We start from the raw sequence: 22,670 nt of genomic DNA, 5'->3' as shown, positions 1-22,670 counted from the left end.
GCTGCAGTGGGTGGGAAAGCTGTGAGTAAAGCAGACAGAACGGTGATGGTGTCAATGGATAGGCTAGAATATTAAACGATGGACGCCCACCCTTTCGAGACGCCTGAAAGATTCAGCAGGATGCCAATCATACCACCAAGAGCAAAGCCGTCTCCCTCTTCACTCTTCAGCTTCAAGTTCTCCCCTCTTCGCCTTGCTGCTGTTGGGCACAGAGTACCTTCCGATAGCATTGAACGTCGGGGTGCTGAACCAAAGCGCATTTCCTGGCTTGTAGTTGACAGCAATATTGAAATAAGGCGGCACAGCTAGACACAGATCAGCATTCGTCATATATCAACGACCATGTTTCACCTGCCAGAATACGTACCTCCAACAGCACCTGGAAATCCATATTGAGCCAAGGAATCGGGGAACGGCACATATGTGTACTTTTTGGTCTGATCATCGAATCCGGCAAGAGCGTTGACAGAAGCGAAATAGCTCATCCAGACTCTACCATCGTTCGCAGGCCCAGTATTCACGGATCCGAATCCGGGGTTCTGGTTGGTAGGATACAACTCGATTGCCTTGGACTTCATGTTGATTCTGCCCATGCCGTTTCCGAAAAGCAGGGTGAAGTAGACCCATCCGTTCTTCTCGGCGCGAACAACGGATGGTGCCTGGAGTGGTTTAGGGAGAGTGTACTCTCTCAGAGAGCCAGTCCTCTTGTCAAATGTGAAGATCTTGTTCCCGAGGACTTCACAGCCATAGACGACGCCATCGCTTGCGACAAACACGCCGAGTGGCAGTGAGGCGGCGGTGGGAATTGTGCGCTGAAGGCTAGTGACGAATTGTTGTTGAGAATAAGAGAAGTATTGGAGAATGTTTCCGGTCGTTTGTGTGACCCACATGCCTTGAGAGTCGGTGTAGAGATCGTTGAAGGGGAAGAGATTGCCGACTGGGTTTGTTGGATTCTGGAAGAGTCGGATTCGCTTATCGCGTAGTCGAAGCTGGACAAGCTGGTTGTTGACGCCATTCGAGGCGTAGATGTTTCCGTCTGCACCACTACGAATGGCGCAAGAGAACTTGGTCCTGTCGCCTAGAGGAGCCGGAATCGTTCCGAAGGTCGCGTTGCTCACGGGTGTTGCGAATGGAATCGGGTACTCGATGACCTTGCCGGTTCTGGGATCCAGCTGGAACAGCTGGTTGATGAATTGCTCCTCGCCATAGAGGTTGCCATCGACTGGGCTGTAGGCGAGATCGCAAGGCCCTGATGCTGGAGTGTTGACGGCGTAGAAGGAGAATCTTCCTTGATTGGGCGGCAGGGCTGTTTGACGTTCGTCAAGCTCTCGGACTTTGTGCTCGAAGCTCTCAGCAACCAGATGGGGATTGGGGATGGGCTCAGCTTCGCCCAAGGCCGAGCCTTGTAGCAACAGGGAGGCAGTGAGGAGAGTAGCTGCGAACATGATGCCAACGCGTAGCAGACAGCCGGACTTGGTGAAGAGAGATGGATTCACCTGGCGTCGGGTAGATGGGGGGGGATCATGTAATGAATCGCGAGACGTACAAATACCTATATGCGTAGGGTTGCGGGAGAAGGGCTTCAACGCTGGGCAACATCATTGTGGCTAAGGTGAGCTTTGCGACTACTACCGAGCTCGAAGATTATGATCGCACATGCACCGATTATCGTTGGACCGAGGACGTGTTGTGGCGTATTCTGGCTGCCGCAACACTTTGATCGACATCGACATCCACATCCACAATCCGGCATCGTACACAAGCAGTTAGGCGAAAAGCGAAAAGGCATCTTCCCAAAACAAGCGGTTGCCCTCGGATCAACACAGTAGATACCCCGAGGAGGCTCGCTGCCTTGCTGCCTGACTCCACGATCGAGGGTGTGTTGGAGATGGACGTCATTTCTGTACCTCGAGCATGTGCAGCTCGTCCTGGTTATATAGCGTATATAGCAATGCCGACGGACGAGGATGCGCTTGTGAGTGGATCGGGCGCGAGGCACCCGACGTCGCCGACGCAGGTAGGCAAAGTCAATCTCGCCTCGTCGACGGGGGTCCGTCAACAGCCAGCCCAGGCCCCAGGCCCCAGGATAACCCGCTCGCCACTTCCCCGAGCCCCAGCTACCCGCCCGAGCCCCAGCAATACAGTGGATTATGGAATCCGCTGTTCCTAACAAAATCGCGTAGGGAAGCGATTTCCGGATCCCCGCAACCACCACCGACCGGGCAACCACTTCTATACTGCTGCTAGCCATGAAGCCAAAGTTTGTTAGCAAATCAGTGGTATAGCAAATTTAAAGGTGTTGTTGGTTGCTATCTACTCAGGTCTAAGCGGATTACGACCTACAGCCTTGTAACTACGTGATGCTATATATGCTAGCTCATATTGGTCACTTATTTGCTAACTAGCCTGCTGCTGCATGTGATACTGCTGCTAAGTGAACTGATGGTGCTGTTGTTGCAGCACCTAGTAGTGAAGTGGCCGTCCTGTTGGCTGTGTAAGCGACTATTATTGTTGTTGTTGCTGCTAGTACTAGTGGTATAGGCGCGACTTCCTAGGTAACGCGCTCCGCGCTACCAACCAAGAATGGATATAATATGTAATAGGTGGAAACAGCACGTAATCTCATTCAGGCCGATTCTATATTGGTATATCTACTGGGGCTCGGGCGGGTAGCTGGGGCTCGGGGAAGTGGCGAGGGGATAACCCAGCGGCCACTCGTTTTGCTACGCTACGGCTACGCGTTGCAACTTGCAACTGGTTTTTTGTTGTTGTCTCTGACAGGAGTTGAGTCGCGTTTGGCAGGCGCGTGTGCGGGGCCACGGGCGACGCTGAGGCATACGCACACGCACACGCATACGCATCCGCAGAGCAGCAGATGTCTGGCATTATCTCTATCAGCCCTGCGAACTGCGACGGTACCCGCTACCGCTACCACCCACCACCCACCACCTACGCCCGCTCCCAGCTGCCCTCACGCGACTGATCGCGTGCTCTCGTAGCCCGTAGTGCACGAGCTGGACCAGTGCCGTCCACATACGCGCCGAGCCTACTGACAATGCTCCGCCTTGCTGTCGGCCAATCTCCCGCCTGCACCACTTCCATGTCCCGCCACACACCGCCGACATCTCGCCATACATAAGTCGGCCCCTCCACCATGCCGCCGCCCCTCCCCTCGCCCTCGCCCTCAGCCTCGACGTCGCAGGCCCGATCGACCACCGCACAGGCACGGAGGACTAGCATCGGCGCACCACAGTCGCGGACCGCTACTCCGAAACAGCCCGTTGGCAGCGGCGGTGGACCTCTGAAAAGTGCCAAGCTTCGAGGCAGCTCGGACAAGGAGAATGGCGGGGGCCATGGCAGTGGCAATGGTAATGGTAATCGTAGTGGCAGTGGCAGTGGCAGCACAGGTGCAAGGTCTGCAGTCCGCCGCACCAGCTCAGCCAACGTGCTGGCAGCGCGTGAGAAGATTCCCAGCAAGGATGGCACCGTGCAGCGGAACGCCAAGGACGTTGAAGGCCTCAAGGACTACGTACGTGCTATTCCTCTCCTTTCACACATACATCCTCTACGCCGGACCGAGTGATGTTGTGCTTGCAAGACATTGTCTCAGCCATGGCCCTCTTCACTTCATGTAGCATATATCCCTTTTGCCCTATCCTACTGACAACATGCAGCAACTTGGACAATGCCTTGGCCGAGGTGCATTTGGCAGTGTCTATCAAGCTCTCAACTGGTCCAATGGCGAGACTGTGGCCATCAAGCAAGTGCGCCTTTCCGACATGCCCAAGACAGAACTCAATGTCATCATGCAGGAAATCGACTTGCTGAAGAATCTCCACCACCCTAACATCGTCAAATACCATGGTTTCGTCAAATCTGCCGATTCGCTCTACATCATCCTGGAGTACTGCGAACAAGGCAGCCTGCACCAGATTTGCAAGAATTTTGGCAAGTTTCCCGAGAATCTGGTTGCGCTATACATCGCCCAGGTCCTACGAGGCCTGCTGTTCCTGCACGACCAGGGTGTTATCCACCGTGATATCAAGGGCGCAAATATCCTCACCACCAAAGAGGGACTCGTCAAGCTGGCCGACTTTGGTGTTGCCACAAAGCAGGGAGGCTTGGCAGAGGGAAGCGTGGTGGGCACTCCGTATTGGATGGCTCCTGAAGTCATCGAATTATCGGGGGCGACCACAGCCAGCGACATATGGAGTCTGGGATGTACCGTCATCGAACTGCTTGATGGCAGACCGCCGTACTACAAGTTTGCACCCATGCCTGCGCTGTTTCGCATTGTCAACGATGATCATCCACCCTTACCTGAAGGTGCCAGTCCACTGGTGAGAGACTTTCTGATGCAATGCTTCCAGAAGGATCCCAACCTTCGAGTCTCGGCGAAAAAACTGCTCAAGCATCCTTGGATTGTTTCAGCCAAGAAGGCCGACAAGACCAAGCCTACCGAGTACGACGAAGCAATCAAAAGTGTACAAGAATGGAATGAGGCCCTCAAAGCCAGCCCGCCGCCCGCGCAGTCAAACAATGCTGCTCGTAAACCACCATCAAGCCGAACCGGCTCCAGGCCTGTCTCTAGAAGTTCCACCAAATCAGGACTTGGTGGTGGTGGAGTGAAGAGCAAAGCGGATCTGCCTCCAAAACCTGCATTTAGATTGGGTCCAAGGAAGTCGCAAGCCGCGGAGGCCTTCCAATCTCCACAAGAGGATGTGTGTCGGGATAATTGGGACAATGACTTTGAATCGCTCAACACTGGCATGAGAGGCCTACAGATCCCAGATCATCTAAAACCGCAGGACAACTTTGCAGGGTTGTTCAGCTCGGAGAAGCTGAAACGATTCGCTCATATCGATGCAATTCCAGAGATGGATGGCAAGGTTGAGGAGTGGGATGAGGAGTTCGAAGGCGATCTGACGGTTAAGTCAGATTTGCAGCTGTCGGAAGGCAACGCAGTGGAGACTGTGCGTCCTTTCTATCCGTCACGAACGACTTCCGACGAAATTAAGCACCATACGCCGGTCAGCCTTGCTGCAGGCCGCAAACGCTCCGGGGACCATGAGCGCAAGGCAAGTAAAGACTCGCAACCACGCACCCAGATATTGCGGCCGGCTTCGAAACAAAGCTCGATACCAAAGGTAAAGAGCGCCGCTAATCAACCGATAAAGAAGCCATCCAGACCAATCTCATCTGACAAGGAGCGCTTCCGCGAAGAGGATGAAGAAGACTATTCAGATCTGGTTCCTAATAACGAGGATGAGTTCTTCAAAAAGGTTGCAGGGTTTTCTCCGAGTCGCTTTGGTCCTAATGACATGCGAAACATGCCCACAAAGCTGGGCGGAAGCATGAAACGGCGCAGAACCCACACTCCAACCATGCTCGTGCACGATGCAGCAGCAATGCGAAGAACTAGGTCGAGCTTGGAGATTCAAAAGTATGCCGAAGACGATGAAGATGAAGACTTCCACACCGATCTGGTCTTCGACGAGGAGCCGATGAGTTTGCAATCTGCGAAAGAGCAGGGCCAAGTCCGCAGAGGCAGCCCACGATCCGTGGGAAGTGGCTCCAGTGGTACTCTGAAGCTTACTCACTCCCTTTCGTGGGGCGAGGATGAAGAGGACGATGAAGAGGATCCGTTCAAAGCACTCGAGGAGGAATTGGACGAGGTCGACCTCGAATCCAATGTCGCCAGAGACAAACATGCACGCCTCTGTGCTGCTGTGGAAAGTCTTGTTTCAGACCTGAAGGCTGCCCAACCTGAAGACGTACTTGCCGAGATTGTGGACCAGCTTCTACAGATTCTTTCAGAGAGCATTGATGTAAAGAATGTGATCGTCAGCAGTCACGGCATGCTGCCGATACTGGAAATCTTGGAGACGACTACACGGCCCGGCATTATCTTACGTCTCCTGAAGATACTCAATGCGATCCTGTACGACAATATTGAGATTCAGGAGAATCTTTGCTTCGTTGGCGGCATTCCGATCATCACTCGCTTTGCACAAAAGAAGTATGCCTCCGAAATCAGGCTCGAGGCCGCGAATTTCGTACGTATGATGTACCAAACACCGACGCCTGGGCTCACACTGCAGATGTTTATCTCTTGCGGTGGTTTGAACGTCCTCGTGGAATTTCTGGAAGAGGACTACGACTCGGAGGCCGGCCGCGAACTTGTCCTGGTTGGCGTGAATGGTATCTGGTCAGTTTTTGAACTGCAAGGACCAACGCCGAAGAATGACTTCTGCCGGATATTCTCGCGCAGTGCTGTGCTCTATCCCTTATCCCTTGTCCTCAACAGAGTTTTGGACGAGGACGATCGAGAGCTGGCAGATGTCATCGAAGGTCGCATTGTCAACATCTTCCTGCTGTTCAGTCAAGCTGAGAACTATGTGAAGGAGCTTATTGCAGAGAGGATGGTCTTGAAGCGAGTGCTCAAAGATTTGCGACGCCTGCGGCCGACAAATCAAATAGTCATGTTGAAGTTCATCAAAAACTTAAGCATGCTTGCCACAACACTTGAGGATCTTCAGAACAGCAACGCCATCGAGGTGCTCACAGACCTGCTCGGATCCAGCATGGAGGCCAACAGGCGGCCTACGGCTACAGGTGCACAGCACTTCCGCGACATATCCAACCAGATACTGGCTACCATGTACAACCTCTGCCGTCTGTCGAATGCACGTCAAGAGGATGCGGCACTCAACGGTATCGTGCCTCTACTACAGAAAATCGTTAAGACGGAGCGTCCGCTCAAGGAGTTTGCGCTGCCTATCATCTGTGACATGGCGCACAGCGGCAAAGTAGGCCGCAAGATCTTGTGGCAGAACAAGGGCCTGCAATTCTACGTTTCGCTGCTTGCCGACCAATACTGGGCAGTGACTGCACTCGATGCAATCTTCGTGTGGTTGCAGGAGGAGACCGCTAAGGTGGAGGAATACCTCTTGGATCCACCACTGAAGTTCAGTCAGGCGGTTGCGCAGAGCTTCAACGAGAGCAAGGCTGATGCTTTTGAGAACCTCCTGGAGCCGTTGCAAAAACTGCTAAGACTGAGCCCGGCAGTCGCTGCAAGTCTCGCTCAAGTCACCTTGTTCGAGAGAGCGGCTGTCAAAATGCACTCCAAGAAGGCACTTGTACGCCTCAATCTGCTTCGTGTGATCCGCAGCATATGCGATGCTTGCGAAGGTCAAGGCATGATCGAGAATGGCACTCTCGGTGAAGGCGGCTCGTTACTTCGCAGATACGGATTGCTCGATGCCGTTCGAGAACTTGCCCGCCATGACCCCGCGATCCTGGTTCGCGAGATGGCTAATGAATTGGTGAAGAGCAGTGAGTTGGCAGATGCCAGTCCTGCACCGACACCATCCAGAGCCAAACCCTACGGCCTCCCAAGGCGATCCTCAAGCGGCATGAGCATGATGACACCACCTACACCATTGGCAGGAAGCATTAGCGGTGTCAATGGCAGGAACAGCAGCTACTTTGACCTCATACCGCACCCTGTCATCGACAGAAGACAGTCTGCAGTCGGTCTCAGCCATTCGACAAGACCAATGAGTCGTGATGGCAGTTCTGGTTCATCGTCATCCCTGGCTTCGATCGCTTCGATAGCTGCGCCCATGGGCTCGGCATCTCGAAGTTCTAGCAGGGTCCCGGTCGGTCGCGAAAGGTCCCAGAGGCCTTCTGGCAGGATGAGCCTAGCTCCGGTGAACGATAGCTTATTATCGCCGGGTCGACATCGAGATCGTACTGAGCAGCAAATATCACCAACCCACCTTCCGCCGAGCGCAGGCACGAGAAGTGCCGTTGCCGTTGCTGCGCATCAGCAACAGCAGCTCCATAGAGCCGGGAGAAGGAGAGGAACCGGCGCCGCGGTTGATCTGAGTGGAAGTGGTACTGGACGATAGGATGTTTTCGGTCCAAGCTACTCAAGTCCAATCCGCCGCCGAAACATGTACAGCCCCGAGAGGAGCCCCATACCGCTAACCGCCATCAGCCCCGAATCGTTTTCGCGAAGGAGAAATGTCTTCAGCCCCGAGCCCGACTTGCCTCGCAGGAACGTTTTCAGTCCAGAGCCTACGCCATCGCCGAGGTTCGCAAAGGGTACCAGCTCAGGGCATCGCAACATCTCCAGTGGATAACGGCGGAATATCCACAATTTTCGTATGTCACAAACTCGTTCTCCCGTTTCAGCGTAAGGCGTTCTTGGGCAGCTGCTAAGAGATCCTGGCGACCTCTTGTTTCAGCAGAATTCTTGGGTACAGGATCTTAGCAGCGATACCACACTTTACTTGCGTTTCAAATTCGCGAAACAGCACATCGGGATGGCAAAAAGATACCTTTTTATTATTATGAAGCAGGCATAGCGGAGGCGTTTTTTGTGATGCATGTCTAGAGGTTCAGAGATGCCTCTCAGTGTGGCGCGTCACGGCGGTCTTGGAATTTTCTATGAGAGAGTAACCACAAAATGCAGCGAGGCTTGTATGACCGTTTTGATTTGCCAACTTTGCACTCTGAAATGTTTGTGATACTCGGAGCAAAGTCCGGCCACGGCCGTGCACAGATTTGAATCTCGATCGTCTGTTTCCTCATGCGACTTCTCACTTCAGACTGCATGCCGCATGGGCTACAACGTTCTATTCCCAATCGCATCGAGATCACTACTATGGGACATTCGTTAGATCCACGTTTGGGCAATTGCCATCACACCAAGTTTCCCTGGGGTCGTCCTAGGCTTCCTGATTGCAGTGGCACTGGCATTGCTACTGCTACATTGGATCTTTCCGGAGAAATTTCCCCGAGAGGACTGAACTGGAACAAGAACAAGATCTCTATGGCCCAGAATTTTCCTTCGACTACACCGTTCGAGAAACCCAAACAATGGTGTGTTTCTGAAAACAAGGATCATTCTCGCATAGCTGTCAACGAGAATCATCAAGACTTTGCGGATCAACTTCCTCTCAAATCTCCTTCCCATGTGAAGATCTGTGCATGCACTCATCCCTTTCAGGCCTCGGTTATTGTCTGTGATCATTATTGCAGAAGACTCAGGTGTTGATGAGCGCTCACATCATTGCGGCTTGCCAGCGTGAAGCTTTCATCAGCGTCGACTTTATGCGAGTGACGAGTGACGAAATGCGAGGGACGAGTGACGAGTCCTGCGATTCGGCAAGGTTTGCGTCTTGTTTCGGCAGTGTGTTATTTCATCCTGCCAGCACCATGCTTGCACTTCCGCGCCAATTCGCGAGCTTAATGCTCGACAGACCTCTCAATGGACTCCGTGACACTCCAAAGTTCGTGATTGACAAGGAGTATTGCGTCGCGCCAAAAATGCAATCAAAACATTCCGCACACTTCGCTGTTTCGAGACAGCAGCCTCTTGAGCAATTTGGACGAACAGCAGTATAATAAACAGCAAAATGCCGCCAGCACCAGCTTGTCCTGGCTCTCCTATCCGACCAAAGACGCTCTCTATAGTCATAGCACCATCCGCTCCAAAACCTCCCAGCACAGCTTCTAAGCCGTCCACACCCATTGCACCAACATCTCCAAGGAATCCCTCGGCAGCTTTTCAATAGCCTGTGAGTAGTATCACATGAGATGAAGAATGATGTTTGGGCGGCGCTGATACGCATTGGTAGTTTCGAAGATGCAGTTCACCAAGATCATCGCCGTGGTTGTTTCGCTCGCTGCTGGCTCAGCGGTCGCCATGCCTGTACCACAGCTCCCAGGCCTAAGCGGCGGTGCTGATTCTCTTTTGTCGCCTCTCAGCGGGCTGACCAGCGCCCTACCATTGAAGGGCCTTGTACCGGTGAAGAAGGAATGAAAGGGATGATTCGATGATGGGGGGAGCGAGTAGGATTGAAGTGTTTCTTGGGACATACACCGCGTTGGCACATCGGAGTGAAAGCACTAAATTCCCCAATGCTGGATTTCGAGGTCCACTTTCACTTGATGTGTGTGTGTGTGGTGTAGGGTCTCTATCACGTGCATGATGCCTGAGGCTGCAACTGCACACTTCATCTTTGGGCTTTCTGTAGATTAGCCCTCTTCTGAATACAACATCACTTACATGTCAAGTCTTTCACTCCTGTGCGCAGAGGTGCTGTAGGTGGCTTTTAAATGCCGTTAGTCAATACAACACCAGCAGTACTGCGGCCTTTGGCCACAAGCGACTCCAGTTGTTCTGACCTCTCATCTTTCCGCTAAATCGATCCTTGTTCTGACCCTTGTCCCGGACAACGCGGGAGTTGCCAGAACACGTCTGGTGGGCAAAGAAAGCTACGTTAAGCACCATCTAACAGTAGTACCATCAGCTGAACACTACACACACCTTTGGTTGTCGTCGCCACTGTGTCGGCCATCGAGTTTGCGATTGCAGAATTTCACCTCGTGTGATGCATATCCGACTAGCCCTTGCATGCTACCTCAGTTATGGCAGCCTAGCTTATGCTGGCCCAAAACGAACATCCGACGCCATCGTAGCTCGGGACAATCTTCCTCAAGAGTACTCTAGTAACGGCGCTCTTCCGAGGGAATGGCTCCCTAACGAGCAGTCGAGCCTCAGTGCCACGGACCCCATCCTCACACCGCAAGAGGTCCTACCGGAGAATTTCTGGGATTCTGCAGACGCCTCTATTTGGAAGCTGGATAGTGACCCGAAGTGTGGATCAGGAGTTAGAGATTGCCATGAATGCGCTGGGAAGATGGCCAAAAGTGATAGCACCTATGCGGCTGGCGATGCAACTCTGGCCGTGGATAAGCAAGGTCGATGTACGAAGGTGAGTTTGTCGTGGAATAACGTCACAGATTGGCATTGATGGACATTTGTGACTGACCGTTTAACCAGCCAAGTGACGTTTCGGGATGTTCCTGCGTGTTTTGATGTTCGTTCGCCAAGATGGAAAGACTTCGAGAGAATGGCATATGCCGAACTCCATACCTGGGCTGAATGCATCGTGGGCGGGCCAGATGAAGATCAATGCCTGCCACATTACGAGTGCTTACAGGATGTCCTATGCATTCGAGAAGCCGCTCATCAGTGGTGTTTCCTTTGCCGCCTTCTCGATGAAGTCAGATTTGCTATGATCCAAGCGCTAGTCCGTCTATAGTACGTTGAAACGAGCAGAAGGTGCTGGTAAGGTCCTCATCCTGGTCTCCGAGACTCCGAACGGCTTCGCGAATGCACAAGACAGGTGTGACAAGGGTATATCAGCAGGTAGATAGGGTGGTGGTGGGTACAGGTAGTATTCGATAGAGATCTCAGAGGAGAGGGAGGAAGGCAGGCAAGTTGGCCTATTGCCAAGCGCTAAGCCCTGCCTGAGGCACTGAGACCCTGGCTTTACTTGGCCTAGTCACATGCTAATCACGTGTAGCCTCTTTGGCCCTGATATACGCTTCCCTTCTAAAGGCCGCGCCCTCGTAGCCTGTCTATGTTTTACGACCTCTATTGCCGCTAACTTAGCAAGTCTAATAAGCTGCTTAGCCCGCGCTAAATTGAACACTTAACTACCTAATTATATAACTATATTAAACCTTACCTCTAAACAATATAATATATAACTCTAACTACGCTATCTCTATATATAATAAACTATAAAGCGATATGTATCTATAAGAATTAAAGGCCTTCGACTAATTATAATACGAGCGCGTCTTCCCTACTATAATAGGTAGATATACGAGGTATTATAGCACTACCTCCGTTCTAAGTAATATCGTATCGAGTTCTTTACGTCTACTCTTAAAAGACCTAGCAATGTCCGCTTCCGAGGGTTGTCCGCTTCCGAGAGTTTGTTCTTATTATTACGAGGGCTATTATTTACTTTTTAGAAAAAACATAGCTCGTCTAGTTTCTATAAGTAAAGGCTATTATAAGTGTAGTAGTTAAGGTTCGCCTTGCTTAAAGGGTTAGAAAGATCGAGGAGTAACCTATTATCTACAAGATCGACCCCGGCTAGCTTAGCTCTATAGTTTTTGCCCTTAGTTAGTCTATTAGTTACTTAATCTTTTAACTTAGTTAAAGTTTTAACTTAGCCTTAAAGTTTTGATCGAACCTTTAATAGGCTTAAAGCTTTTAATTAAAGTTTTAATTAAAGGTGCCTTAGGCTCGTAGTGTAGGTAAGGTTGTGTCTATAGGCGCAGCGACAATAGTAAGTAATATTAATAATAGTAGCGCTAGTCGTCTTAGCGCTAACTTTACCTTCTTCTAAGTTCCTTCTTTAACTAACAATAACTCGGCAACACCGTTACTAATATAGCTTCCTTTCTTAAACAGTAACACACTCCGTAATACCGTTACTAACATAGCTACGCCGGCCGCGCTGTCCTCGCCGATCGCCTAGGTCTTAAGGCTCCGATAGAATAAAGGAATAAGAGGGGGACCTATAGGGCGCGTTAGTAAAGAGGTAGAGTCCTTAAAAGAGCATGCGATTAATTAATTAACGCGTCGTAGCGCGCCTAGTATAGTCTTATTGTCCTTTGTTACTAACACTTGCTTGTCTCTAATTAGTTAGCTAATAGCACCCTAGGGGTAGCATTGTTCCTAGGCGATATTATAGGCCCTTAGCCTTCTTCTTATTCTTTATACTAGTCTAATACTTATCTAACAACTTAGTTATGTCTTTAAAAGAGGCTTTAGCTTCCTACGAGTCCTATTTAGGTAAATAGCCTTACTATCTTAATAGGTACTCCTTCTTGCCTTTCCTAGTCCGATACTATAGGATACGTTCTATAGACTATAGCTCTTCGCTATTAGCTAGTATGTCCTCGGATTTAGCAGGTGCTTTATCGCCTTCGCGCTAGTAGTATAGTTTAAGGAGGGAGATATAGAAGGTATTATAGATAGTATAATAAGGTAGAAGCTATAACTAGTAGGCCTAGCTATTGCCCTTCGGTTCTCGGATGCGAAATAGGCTAATGTACCTTAGTACGAGCTTAGGCCTTGTTTTACTATTAGGCGATAGGTGTTTACGGATGCGGAGGTTCTTAGTACTAAGTATAACTATATCGCCTTATTTGAAGGTTATTAGTATATAACGCTTATCGTAGTAGGCCTTTTGGTATTCTTAAGCCTTTGTTAACTTCTTAGCTATCTTAGTATAGATTTCTCGTATCTTCTAGATACGTTCTATTGCCGCTAGTGTCTCTAGTACTTAACGCGCTTCCCTTTCCTTACGCTCGGCCTCGAGCGAGGTAAATAGATCTTATAGCAACGCGGCGTTTTGACCTATTATAGCTATATATAGTAAAACCTTAGTTAATAAGTGTACACTGTTGTTATATACGAATTCTATAGGCTATAGGAGGTTGACTTAATCCTCGGGGTTCTTATTAATATAGCTACGTAGGTACTACTATAGGGTAGTATTCTGCCTCTCTATTTAACCGTTAGTCTATAGATAGAAGGCTATTAACAGCCGATGCTTTAGTCTTAGCTATAAGCAGATCTCGCTCTAATAGTAAGATATGAATATCGAGCCTCTATCGAAGACTATCCCCTTAGGGGTTCCCTAATAGGTATAGAAGATGTTACTCTATAGCGCCTCTGCTATATTAATAGCAGTCTAGTCTTTCCGCGCCGGGATGTATCGAGCGCCTTTAGTAAATCGATCTACTATAATAAGGATAGCATTATATACGTCCTTGCTGCCCCTACGCCTAGCAGGTAGAAGGCCTATAATAAAGTCTATTATTAGCTTAGTAAATAGCTTCTTTAGAATAGGGAGCGAAGACAACTCGCCGAACAGCAAGTGCTTCGGTGCTTTAACTCGCTAGCATACTATATAGGTCTATATATACTCCTTTATATACCGCTTACTATTTAGCTAGTAGTATATACGCGATAGTAACTCGTGCGACCTCTCTATACTATAGTAACTAGCGAGCTTACTATTATAGTGCCTCTTTAAAAGCTCTTATCTAATCGATTGTTTAGCGGGGATATAGTATCTGCCCTTAAATCTTAAGTAACCCTTGTCGTCGATCGACTAACTATTACTCTTACTAGATTAAGTCGTTCGCCTACTTATAAGCTTATTAATGCGCTCGATAGCAAAGGCGTCCCTCTGCTAAGTACATAATAGCTTATCTATAAACGATTAACTATCCCTATTTATAAGGTTATTTAATAGCACCCGTACTATCGAACGAGGTACGTATTATATATATCTAATAGCACTAGTAGCCGGAACTACTGCAACCTCTTCTATAGTGCTGTCGCTATAGATAGCAATATCTTTAATCGAGTTATTATAGCTCGAGCGATCTACGTCCTTCTTAACGTATACTAGAAGAACGACAACTCCGCTATAGTATTTGTTGCCGCCGCGGGGTCCGGAAGTCCGCTTATCCTACGCTTGCTTATTAACAATACGGGCTATAGCAATCTTATGCTGCAGGGTTAGAAACAATGAATTAATGTACTAAGTCTCGCTATTATAATTAGGTCGCCTCGATAGGCTATTAGCAGGGTTGCTTACGCCTAGCCGATATAATATATTAAAATCAAACCCGGCGAGGTAGACGGCCTATCTAGCCTGTCGACCTATAACCCTAGTAACCTTAGTAATGCTACAGAGGTTGTTATAGTCTATATAGACCTAAATAGTGTGCTATGCACTATCGAGATAGTGCCTCTAATGTTTAAAGGCCTCGACAATAGCTAGGAGCTCTTACTCGTAGGTCTCGTAGCGACGCTCTATATCGATTATCTTTCGTAAGAAGAAGGCAATTAGGTGCTAGTAATAGTCCTTATCTGATTGCTATAATATAATAGCCGATATAGCGAACTATAAAGCGTTAGTCTTGATACGGATCTGCTTACTTAGCACGAAATAGTATAACAAGGGGACATTAGTAAAGCGTTGCTTTAGGCCGTTAAAAGCGGCTTGTGCTCTGTTAGTCTATTTAAACTCTCTAGTTAGGTTGGCCTTAGTTTTAGTAAGCTTAGTTAGGGGTATTACATGCCGTAAATAGCCCTTAATAAACCGGCGGTAGAAATTAGCGAAGCCGAGGAACGATTAAAGCTCCTTAATAGACGTAGGAATAGGCTATTTAGTAATTGTTTTAATCCGATTAGGATTAGCCTTAATACTATTAGTTAATACGATGAAACTAAGGAAGGCTACCTCCTTAGCAGCAAAGGTATATTTAGAAGGCTTGCAATATAGTCTATAGGCTCGTAGGCGATCGAGCACCTTACGGACTATAGCCTAGTACTCCGCAATGTTAGGTAAGTGTATATAAACTAGGATGTTATCTAGGTAAACTATATAGAGGTAGTCTAGTAGGCCTAATAGGGCCCGATTAATGTAGGACTAGAATGTAGTAGGGGCATTAGCTAGCCTAAATAGTATAACTAAATACTCGAAATAGCTATAGCGAGTGCGAAAGGCTGTCTTCTATTTATCGCCCTTGCGAATACGAATGCGGTAATAGGCGTCCTTAATGTCTAATATAGTGTAGTAGTAGGTACTAGAAAGGCGATCGAGGGTCTTATTAATAAGAGGAAGCAGACAGCGATCTTTAATAGTAACAGCATTAAGCCTACGATAATCGATATAAAGGCGCAGGTTACTATCCTTCTTTAGTACGAATAGGATAGGGGCACTAGCAGGGCTGTTACTATACCGAATGCGGCTATTAGCTAGGTTTTCCTCTAGGTACTTACGTAATATAGTAAGCTCTTGCTTACTAAGGTTATAGAGGGGGCTAAAAGGAACCTCCTTGCCCTCTACAATATCAATCTTATAATCCGTCTCCTTAAATATAGGCAATATCGATGCTAGGTAATGTTTGAATACATTAATATAAGTCTCTCGAATAGGCTCTAGTATACGAGTAAGCTAATTAGGATTATTAGGGGGCATAGGTTCATCGTTATTACTACCGAGCAAATCGGTAGTCGGATTAGCTAAGGCGGAGGCTAGTGTTAGGTTGCTAATAAATAGGACCCTAATATCATTAGGATACTCGCTAATATTAATGTATTTAATGTCCTCTTTTCTAGCGATTCTAAATCGCTACTTCTAGAGGCCTAGGTCTATAGCTATAGCGTAGTACTTAAGAACAGGGTTGCTAATAACAATAGCAGCTCCCCTATATAGGTTGTCTGTATCTACTACGTAGGCAGTAAAGTCTAGTAGGCGTTTATTTCCGAGGTCGTCCTTTAGAGCTATAGGAATATAGTAGGCCCTATAGGTTAAGTGCCGAGCGTTATTAAACTAAGCAAGGGTTAGTAGGTTAGCCCTCGGCAGTTGTCGAAGGTCTAATTGCTTAGCTAGGCGATAGCTGATAAGGGCACTAACTGAATTTCCTAGATCTAGTATAACCTTAGTTTAATAGCTAGTGCCCTTCGTATCCTATATAAGGCAGGAGCGTGTTATAGCTAGCACAATGTCGATAGTCTTACGCCGTATAAGGCTAATAGTTAGTGCGGCGCTTACTCTTTTTTCGACTAATTAAAAGAGCCGACTAAGGTAGCATTAGCGGCTAAAAGATGTTTCCTATACTCGGCGGAAGCATAGTCAATTCGGGCCTAGTTCTTAGGTTTGTCGCATTAGCCTAGTAGATAGCTAGTGCTATTACAATTGAAGCACTTCAATCCGGTTAGTAGACTGCCGTAGCTGTTATTGCTATTGTTAGCCGAGCGGTTAGCATTATAGGGATATGAGCCCCTTCTACGGCCCCTATCGCGGCCTCCTCTATATAGCCGACGGCTACGGCCTCTTCTACGGTCGTTGTTACTGTTCCTACTATTAGCATTGTTGTCCTAGTAGGAACCTTAGTTTCCTCCGCGGCTACGGTTGCTACGGTTAGTACTAGTTAGTCGGATCCTTAATTCTAGTCGTTATTAGAGCTAAATAGCCCGTTCGGCTGTTTCTACTTCGACTATAAATTAAATACGTATTAGATTGGCTTGTTCGAACATACGGCGACGGTCTAATTTAAGGATAAGCTCCTATCTAAGTTTTAGGCGTATCTCGGAGATCTATATAGAATTAGTCTTAAGCGGAAGGTCGTCTTTAAGGGTTTTTAAATAGGCCTCGAATAAGCGGGCCGATTGATTAGTCTTTTGTTTAGCTCGAAGATATAGGTCCTAAGTATGTTGTTGCCTTAGTATAGGGTTTCTAAGGGTGTCTAGTATAATAGTTTTATAGGTTTGCTACTAAATAGCGGTCTAATCCTCGAGGGAATTAAAATGGTTATCCTAGGTACGTTTTAGGTCTCTATTAATATACTATATAGCATAGACGACTAAGGAATAGTTATCTAGCAGCGCTCTCGGTGCATTGCGCTAGTTAAGCTCGCAGTTACGAATATAGTCGTTATATTGTTTCCGACTAGAGCTATCGAATATAGTGCAATCCTTGAGTTTAGTATCCTTCTTTTAAATAGTTAGTAAGGAAGGCCCTGCTATTAGTTTAGTTGTCGGGGCTTCCTAAAGGCGACGAATCTCGAGAAGATTATCCTTTAGCTATTGTTCTTAGCGTAGAGCAGCGAGCCTGTTTTAGGTAGCTTCCTAAAGTCTCGCTACTAGCTAGGGCCTAAAGGCTAGCTAGCTATATCGTCGGTTAACGATGTTGTTAAGTATATCGTTAATAGGCAACTCTAGGTCGTTACCTAGAACTATAGGTTCTTCGGCAGGCCTAGTAGTAGGCTCTTTAGTAGGTACTTTAGTAGGTACCTTAGTAGGCACTTTAGTAGGTACTGTGCTACTAGTATTATCGTTGCTAGCGCTACTAGCGGTAGCACGGTTGTTGTTTCGTAATAAACCGGCTATTATAAGAGGCGACACTAATAATGTATTATTAGCCCCTAAGATGCGGATATAGCGGAATTAGTAGATATTAGTCTAGTACGATTGACTTAGTATAATAGGCCGTATAGAAGGCCTTGCTTAATAATTAGTACAGTTGTTTCGATAGAATAGTACGTATAGGTCCCGTTCTTCGGGCGTAATATAGTTAGATTAGTCTTGTTTATAGCTATACCGCTAAAAGCTTGAAATAGAGACTATCTAGCTACTACCCTTAAAGGGTAGATCGAATACTATATAACAAGGGTATATTAGTAGGTAGATAGGATAGTAGTAGGTATAGGTAGTATTCGATAGAGATCTTAGAGGAGAGGGAGGAAGGCAGGCAAGTTAGCCTATTACTAAGCGCTAAGCCCTACCTAAGGCACTAAGACCCTAGCTTTACTAAGCCTAGTTATATACTAATTACGTATAGCCTCTTTAGCCCTAATAATAGGCCCTATTTAGCTATAGCGTCTAAGCACTTTTTTAATCTACGCCTAACTATACTTAATTAGGTTTAAATCTAACGAATTAGAAGGCAGCGGCGCAGCGCTAAGAACTATACTACGATTAAGCGAGATAGCGGACGGCGGTAATCCCTAAGAACGGGATCTAACTAGTTAAAGCTAGCGTACTACCTAAAGGAATTATCCGTACCTTTAAAAAGTTTACGTCTAACGCTTTTAAGCTAGCTGCCGTTTACGGGGATTACCCCCGTCCGCTATCTCGCTTAATCGCAGTATAGTTAATCCCCTACGATATATACTAATATACGGACGTTATACGGACGTAGCTACTTTAAAAAACACTACTATACTAACGCTAACTAAAGTCGCTAGTATAGTCTACAATTAATCTAATCAATCTAGACCCCCCTAAATTGAATTAGATTGCTAGGACCCCTAGATTAGATTAAATTAGATTGCTTTAATAGGGGCTAGATTAGATTAGATTAGATTGCTAAATTAGCAAGAATAAGCTAAATTGAATTAGATTGAATTGCTAAGCCTGCCTAATTTAGCCCTTTAGCCCCTAGATTGAATTGGATTGCTTCAAAAAGGGCTAGATTGAATTGGATTGCTTTAGAAAAGGGCCGGATTGAATTGAATTGGATTGCTTAGTCAGCAGGAATAGCCAGATTGGATTGGATTGAATTGCCAAGCCAATCCGGATTGCAATCCCGGATTGATTGTAGACCACACTAGAAGTCGCTACCCGGCTACCGTTTATTGCGGCTCGTGATTATTCTAGAAGAGAGGCTCATCAGAGCTGCCTGCTTCTTAGGCTGTATCGCTTGTAAGCTCTTGTGTAGTAACTTCCTTCATCTTATTTCGGATCTCGGGTCTTCTTAATCTGCGCAGGCGCCAGCAAGCTGCCGACGCGGACGGTCTGGCTAGAGACTGCATAGGAGGTAAATAATGAAAACACTCACGCAGGAAGCACGAGAGCCCAGCCGCCTTTGCAATCACGATCGCACCTGCTTGACACCGGCTTGTCATGAACGACTCGGGAAGGTTGGCTCGTTTACGACATGCCCAGCAACGTATCTATCATGTGCAAGTCAAATGGAGCTGGTGCAGAGAGTACATGTACTTCGTGATAGACAGCCGAGCCACCCCGTAGACCGTATGCGTTCCAGCTGGAAGCTCATCTCATCGAGTGCCTGCAAAAGCAGCGTGCGTCATGCTTATGTGTGTATTCGAGATATGCCCAGATCAACAGTAAGTACCTCGGCCCAGATTTGCGATACCGCCATATTCATAGCCAGGAGCTATTCATGCTCTACCGGCCGGATGCCCCAACTCCACAGACTCCTGTTCGCTCAAAAATGACTTCATTTGCGGGCTGACATTGCTTCCTGCTCAGACGTGTTTTTCCCAAAATCGGTTCGTCATACTTCCAAGGCATTGATATGCTTTTTCACGAGCTCGAAATTGCTGAAGAAGATCATGTTGATGATGCATGATCGCAAGACAGATACACCGAGTCCTTAATGGCATCAGCATTCTCTAATGCACGCAGCGGTCGCTGAGTGAAATTTGTGCTCACCTCTGTAACTTCCAAACTCAAAGAACTTGATATCTGGCCTTGTAGCGTGACCGCTTCCAGCACTCAGGAGTGCCTTTTGGTAGAGAGTCTTGGCGACATCGACAGGGTATATCTGTTTGCAATAAACACAAGTCAGCGCACTGGACCAGAATACTCGACCTCACGTGTATGCATCGCATCATACCGCTGCAACAACAGCCTATTCCAGATGTCAGCATAGCCAAGGGCGTACTTACGCAAGCCCAACTAACAATCCCACAAAGCCCCCCAGCTACGATGACAGCGTACGGAGATGTGGCGCTCTTGCCCCTTGCGTTGCCCATGAGCTGCTTAGCGCTCTCATACGTCATGAAGTATATCGCAGTACCCACGGTGTCGCGTAAAAGGTGCAATCTGTACCCAGCATATAGACCAGTTATGCCTCGATCGCGGACCAGGCGACGCGCAGTGGCCATTGAGCCACCACTTTTGAGATCCACGACTAGTGGCGGTGGTGGTGAGCCTGCCGGCATCTTGGACTTGGACTCTCGTTGAGCTTTCAATGCTGCTTCGCGGGCCATCTTTCCAGCGAGCTGTTCATTGAGCTTTGTGAGCTCGAACGGACACGATATGGTGGTGATGACTGCTCCTGCCGATGCTCCTGCCAGACCAAAACACGTCATGGTGCTGAGTGTCGGGTAGGAGCCTGGAGCGTTGGCGATGACCAGCGGACTCTCACCGGTGACGCGGTGTATAGATGCATCCAAGGCATACTTAGCTTTCTGATACAGACTGAAGCTTATCGTTCTCACCACTGTCACGGAGATCAGAGGAGGACAGACACCTCTCCAGAAGGCGCGCAGCCCCTCTGCTTTATACGCGTCTTTCACAGTGGCTAGGAAAGCAGTCTCATAGCTCTGCATGCGACTCTTGGCAAAGTCGAGCGGGAATGCTGCGAATGTCGATAGCACGGAAGACGACGAGGCGGCGATCTCGGTGCGATATCGTTTGGCGAATTTCTTCACATCTTTGCTGGGTTGGAAGTAGAAGATGGAGGAGTTGGGGTGGCCTATCGCCTTTCCCGCGTTCTTTCCGTCCTGTGCGGCGCTGGTCGAAGGATTCGGATTCGGCGATTGCTGCTGTACATTGTGGTGGTGGTGGTGTTGTTGATGTGGGTCTTCATCTTGCACTGGCATCATTGGTCGAGAACTCGGTTCTCATCAAAGCGTTCGATGGAGGAGCCTGATAAGGCACTCCATGAAGCCCGATGGGTGTGTCTTTTTCGTGCGAAGCCGTCGTCGCTGCTGTCGCTGGCTGGTCGTGGCTGTCGCCGATGTGTGCCGCACGTTGAGGATCTTGAAGCCTTTGGTGGGGCGGCAGCTTATTCTCTGTATTTCGAGTGCTCACAGCCTTTATGTTGTGTCGATGGTCGCCTGCGATCGTCGTGGAGTAGAGACACGGCGGTGATCACAGCGGGGTACGCTCTGGCTGGTATATTGTAGGTACAATCCCAGGATGTCGTTGTGGCTCCCGGTGAAGATTGCTATGGGTACCGCTCCCAATCGGTGACGACACGAGAGTCCGCCACGGTGCTTTGGCTCCCAAAAACTGGCAACAAGACGATTTTGATGCTTCGGAGGCAGATCTGGATGTCGGTGTGGCCGCAACACTGCGGAGGGCTTCTTACTTAAGCGACGCAGTATAGCGGTAGCATTAGTAGCTCTTTTGCAGAAGGTCACTTCATGCTCGAAGGAGGAGCTCGACGTCCAATGGCTGTGCTCCAGACCCACACCCAGCGCCTAAACTTGCTTCGGTTCGGCGCGGCTCACTAGGGTGGCATGTGAAAAGACAAGCCACAATAAATGATGCATCAGAGCCTCCGAACATCTGTCTTTGTGGATTGATCTATGTACCTGTTACAACATCAAGATGGGTATCAAATACGCTCGCGAAAATGGGTTGAGCTTATAACAAGAGCATGCCGAGTGCTGCAGTGATCCCAACGAACACAAAACTCCAAGCAAAGCCCTCAACCGTTGCAGCGTTCGGAGACTGCTTGGTCGTATTGCTTCCTCCAGCTGTGTTAATGCAATTAGAGGCGCAGAGATAGCCCGATGGACAACAGCCACCTCCTTCATCAGCCGCGCACGAAGCCCAGCCGTGGGCGCAGGAGCCAGTCGCATCGGCGGCCACTGTTAGACTAGAGCCTGTAACAACATTTGTCGTGGCTGTTGGAGGACACGAAGTGGTGTGGCAATCACGGTCTACTCGACAACATCCTCCAAGATAGACGGCGGAGCACATGTAGAAGCCAGTCGGGCAACCCTCGACATTCGTCGTCGAAGAACTTTCTGGGCTTCCTGCGGCAGTGATCGAGGCGTCTGAGCTTTCACCACTGCTAGTGGGCCTGACCGCAGGGTTGGCAGTGGCGGATGTCGTCGTCGTGATCTCTTCGCAACTACTGCTCGCTGCACAAAGCTGATCTGATCGGCAGCATCCACCTCCTAATGATGCTGGACATGGTTGAAAGCCCGCAGTGCACGATCTGGGGGCCTGCGTAGTGCCTGATCCTCCTCCAAGCACGATCGTCGTAGGCTCTGTCACGGTTACTGTTTCAGTGATGTCGACTCCAGGCATGGTAATCGTTACTGTTGTTGCAGATCCGGACTGCGTCACTATAATGGTCGTAGGCTGCTGTGTGCTAGGCATACCTCTGACTGTCGAAATGGGAAGCGTTCTCGTGACCGTAGCAGTCCCAAAGAACACACAGCCATTATGAGCGCATTCTGATCCCGGGAGGCAGCATCCTCCCTCTTCATCATTGGTACAGCTGTGG

At 48.5% G+C, this 22,670-nt stretch overlaps 6 protein-coding genes across 6 annotated transcripts; 4 read left to right on the top strand and 2 right to left on the bottom strand.

Annotated features, from left to right (window-relative positions):
- Positions 1 to 207: 207 nt before the first annotated feature.
- MYCFIDRAFT_120403 (uncharacterized protein) lies at positions 208 to 1,187 on the bottom strand (the record flags this gene model as incomplete). The annotated part of the gene is made up of 2 exons (XM_007926781.1): positions 208 to 305; positions 368 to 1,187. Coding segments are annotated over 2 exons (918 nt in total), but the record flags the coding sequence as incomplete, so codon positions are not given.
- Positions 1,188 to 1,951: 764 nt separating this feature from the next.
- On the top strand, positions 1,952 to 3,635 carry MYCFIDRAFT_173354 (uncharacterized protein; the record flags this gene model as incomplete). The annotated part of the gene is made up of 12 exons (XM_007926780.1): positions 1,952 to 2,143; positions 2,184 to 2,260; positions 2,322 to 2,357; positions 2,406 to 2,434; positions 2,461 to 2,492; positions 2,604 to 2,717; positions 2,782 to 2,806; positions 2,834 to 2,987; positions 3,024 to 3,195; positions 3,224 to 3,395; positions 3,423 to 3,579; positions 3,611 to 3,635. 12 exons carry the CDS (start codon positions 1,952 to 1,954, stop codon positions 3,633 to 3,635), a joined length of 1,185 nt encoding a protein of 394 aa, XP_007924971.1.
- A 27-nt stretch (positions 3,636 to 3,662) lies between these two features.
- On the top strand, positions 3,663 to 7,352 carry MYCFIDRAFT_114131 (uncharacterized protein; the record flags this gene model as incomplete). Its single annotated transcript, XM_007926779.1, has 3 exons — positions 3,663 to 5,030; positions 5,073 to 5,508; positions 5,548 to 7,352. Coding segments are annotated over 3 exons (3,609 nt in total), but the record flags the coding sequence as incomplete, so codon positions are not given.
- Positions 7,353 to 9,309: 1,957 nt separating this feature from the next.
- On the top strand, positions 9,310 to 9,852 carry MYCFIDRAFT_182322 (uncharacterized protein). Its single transcript, XM_007926778.1, has one exon. The coding sequence runs from the start codon at positions 9,656 to 9,658 to the stop codon at positions 9,830 to 9,832; it is 177 nt and encodes a 58-aa protein (XP_007924969.1). The 5' UTR covers positions 9,310 to 9,655; the 3' UTR covers positions 9,833 to 9,852.
- Positions 9,310 to 10,083, top strand: MYCFIDRAFT_210854 (uncharacterized protein; the record flags this gene model as incomplete). The annotated part of the gene is made up of 2 exons (XM_007926777.1): positions 9,310 to 9,587; positions 9,648 to 10,083. A coding segment is annotated over one exon (217 nt), but the record flags the coding sequence as incomplete, so codon positions are not given.
- Positions 10,084 to 19,539: 9,456 nt separating this feature from the next.
- On the bottom strand, positions 19,540 to 21,030 carry MYCFIDRAFT_152568 (uncharacterized protein; the record flags this gene model as incomplete). The annotated part of the gene is made up of 3 exons (XM_007926776.1): positions 19,540 to 19,795; positions 19,856 to 19,967; positions 20,092 to 21,030. The coding sequence occupies 3 exons, from the start codon at positions 21,028 to 21,030 to the stop codon at positions 19,698 to 19,700; spliced, it is 1,149 nt and encodes a 382-aa protein (XP_007924967.1). The 3' UTR covers positions 19,540 to 19,697.
- Positions 21,031 to 22,670: the final 1,640 nt, after the last annotated feature.

The sequence above is a fragment of the Pseudocercospora fijiensis genome (genome assembly GCF_000340215.1).
Source record: "Pseudocercospora fijiensis CIRAD86 unplaced genomic scaffold MYCFIscaffold_3, whole genome shotgun sequence".
NCBI lineage: Eukaryota > Fungi > Ascomycota > Dothideomycetes > Mycosphaerellales > Mycosphaerellaceae > Pseudocercospora > Pseudocercospora fijiensis.
Note: the sequence above shows the minus strand (reverse complement) of the source record. Positions and strands in the feature narration are given on the sequence as shown.

Excerpts from the sequence above, each read along its gene's own strand:
- MYCFIDRAFT_182322 (XM_007926778.1), top strand. The coding sequence starts at position 9,656 with ATGCAGTTCACCAAGATCATCGCCGTGGTTGTTTCGCTCGCTGCTGGC.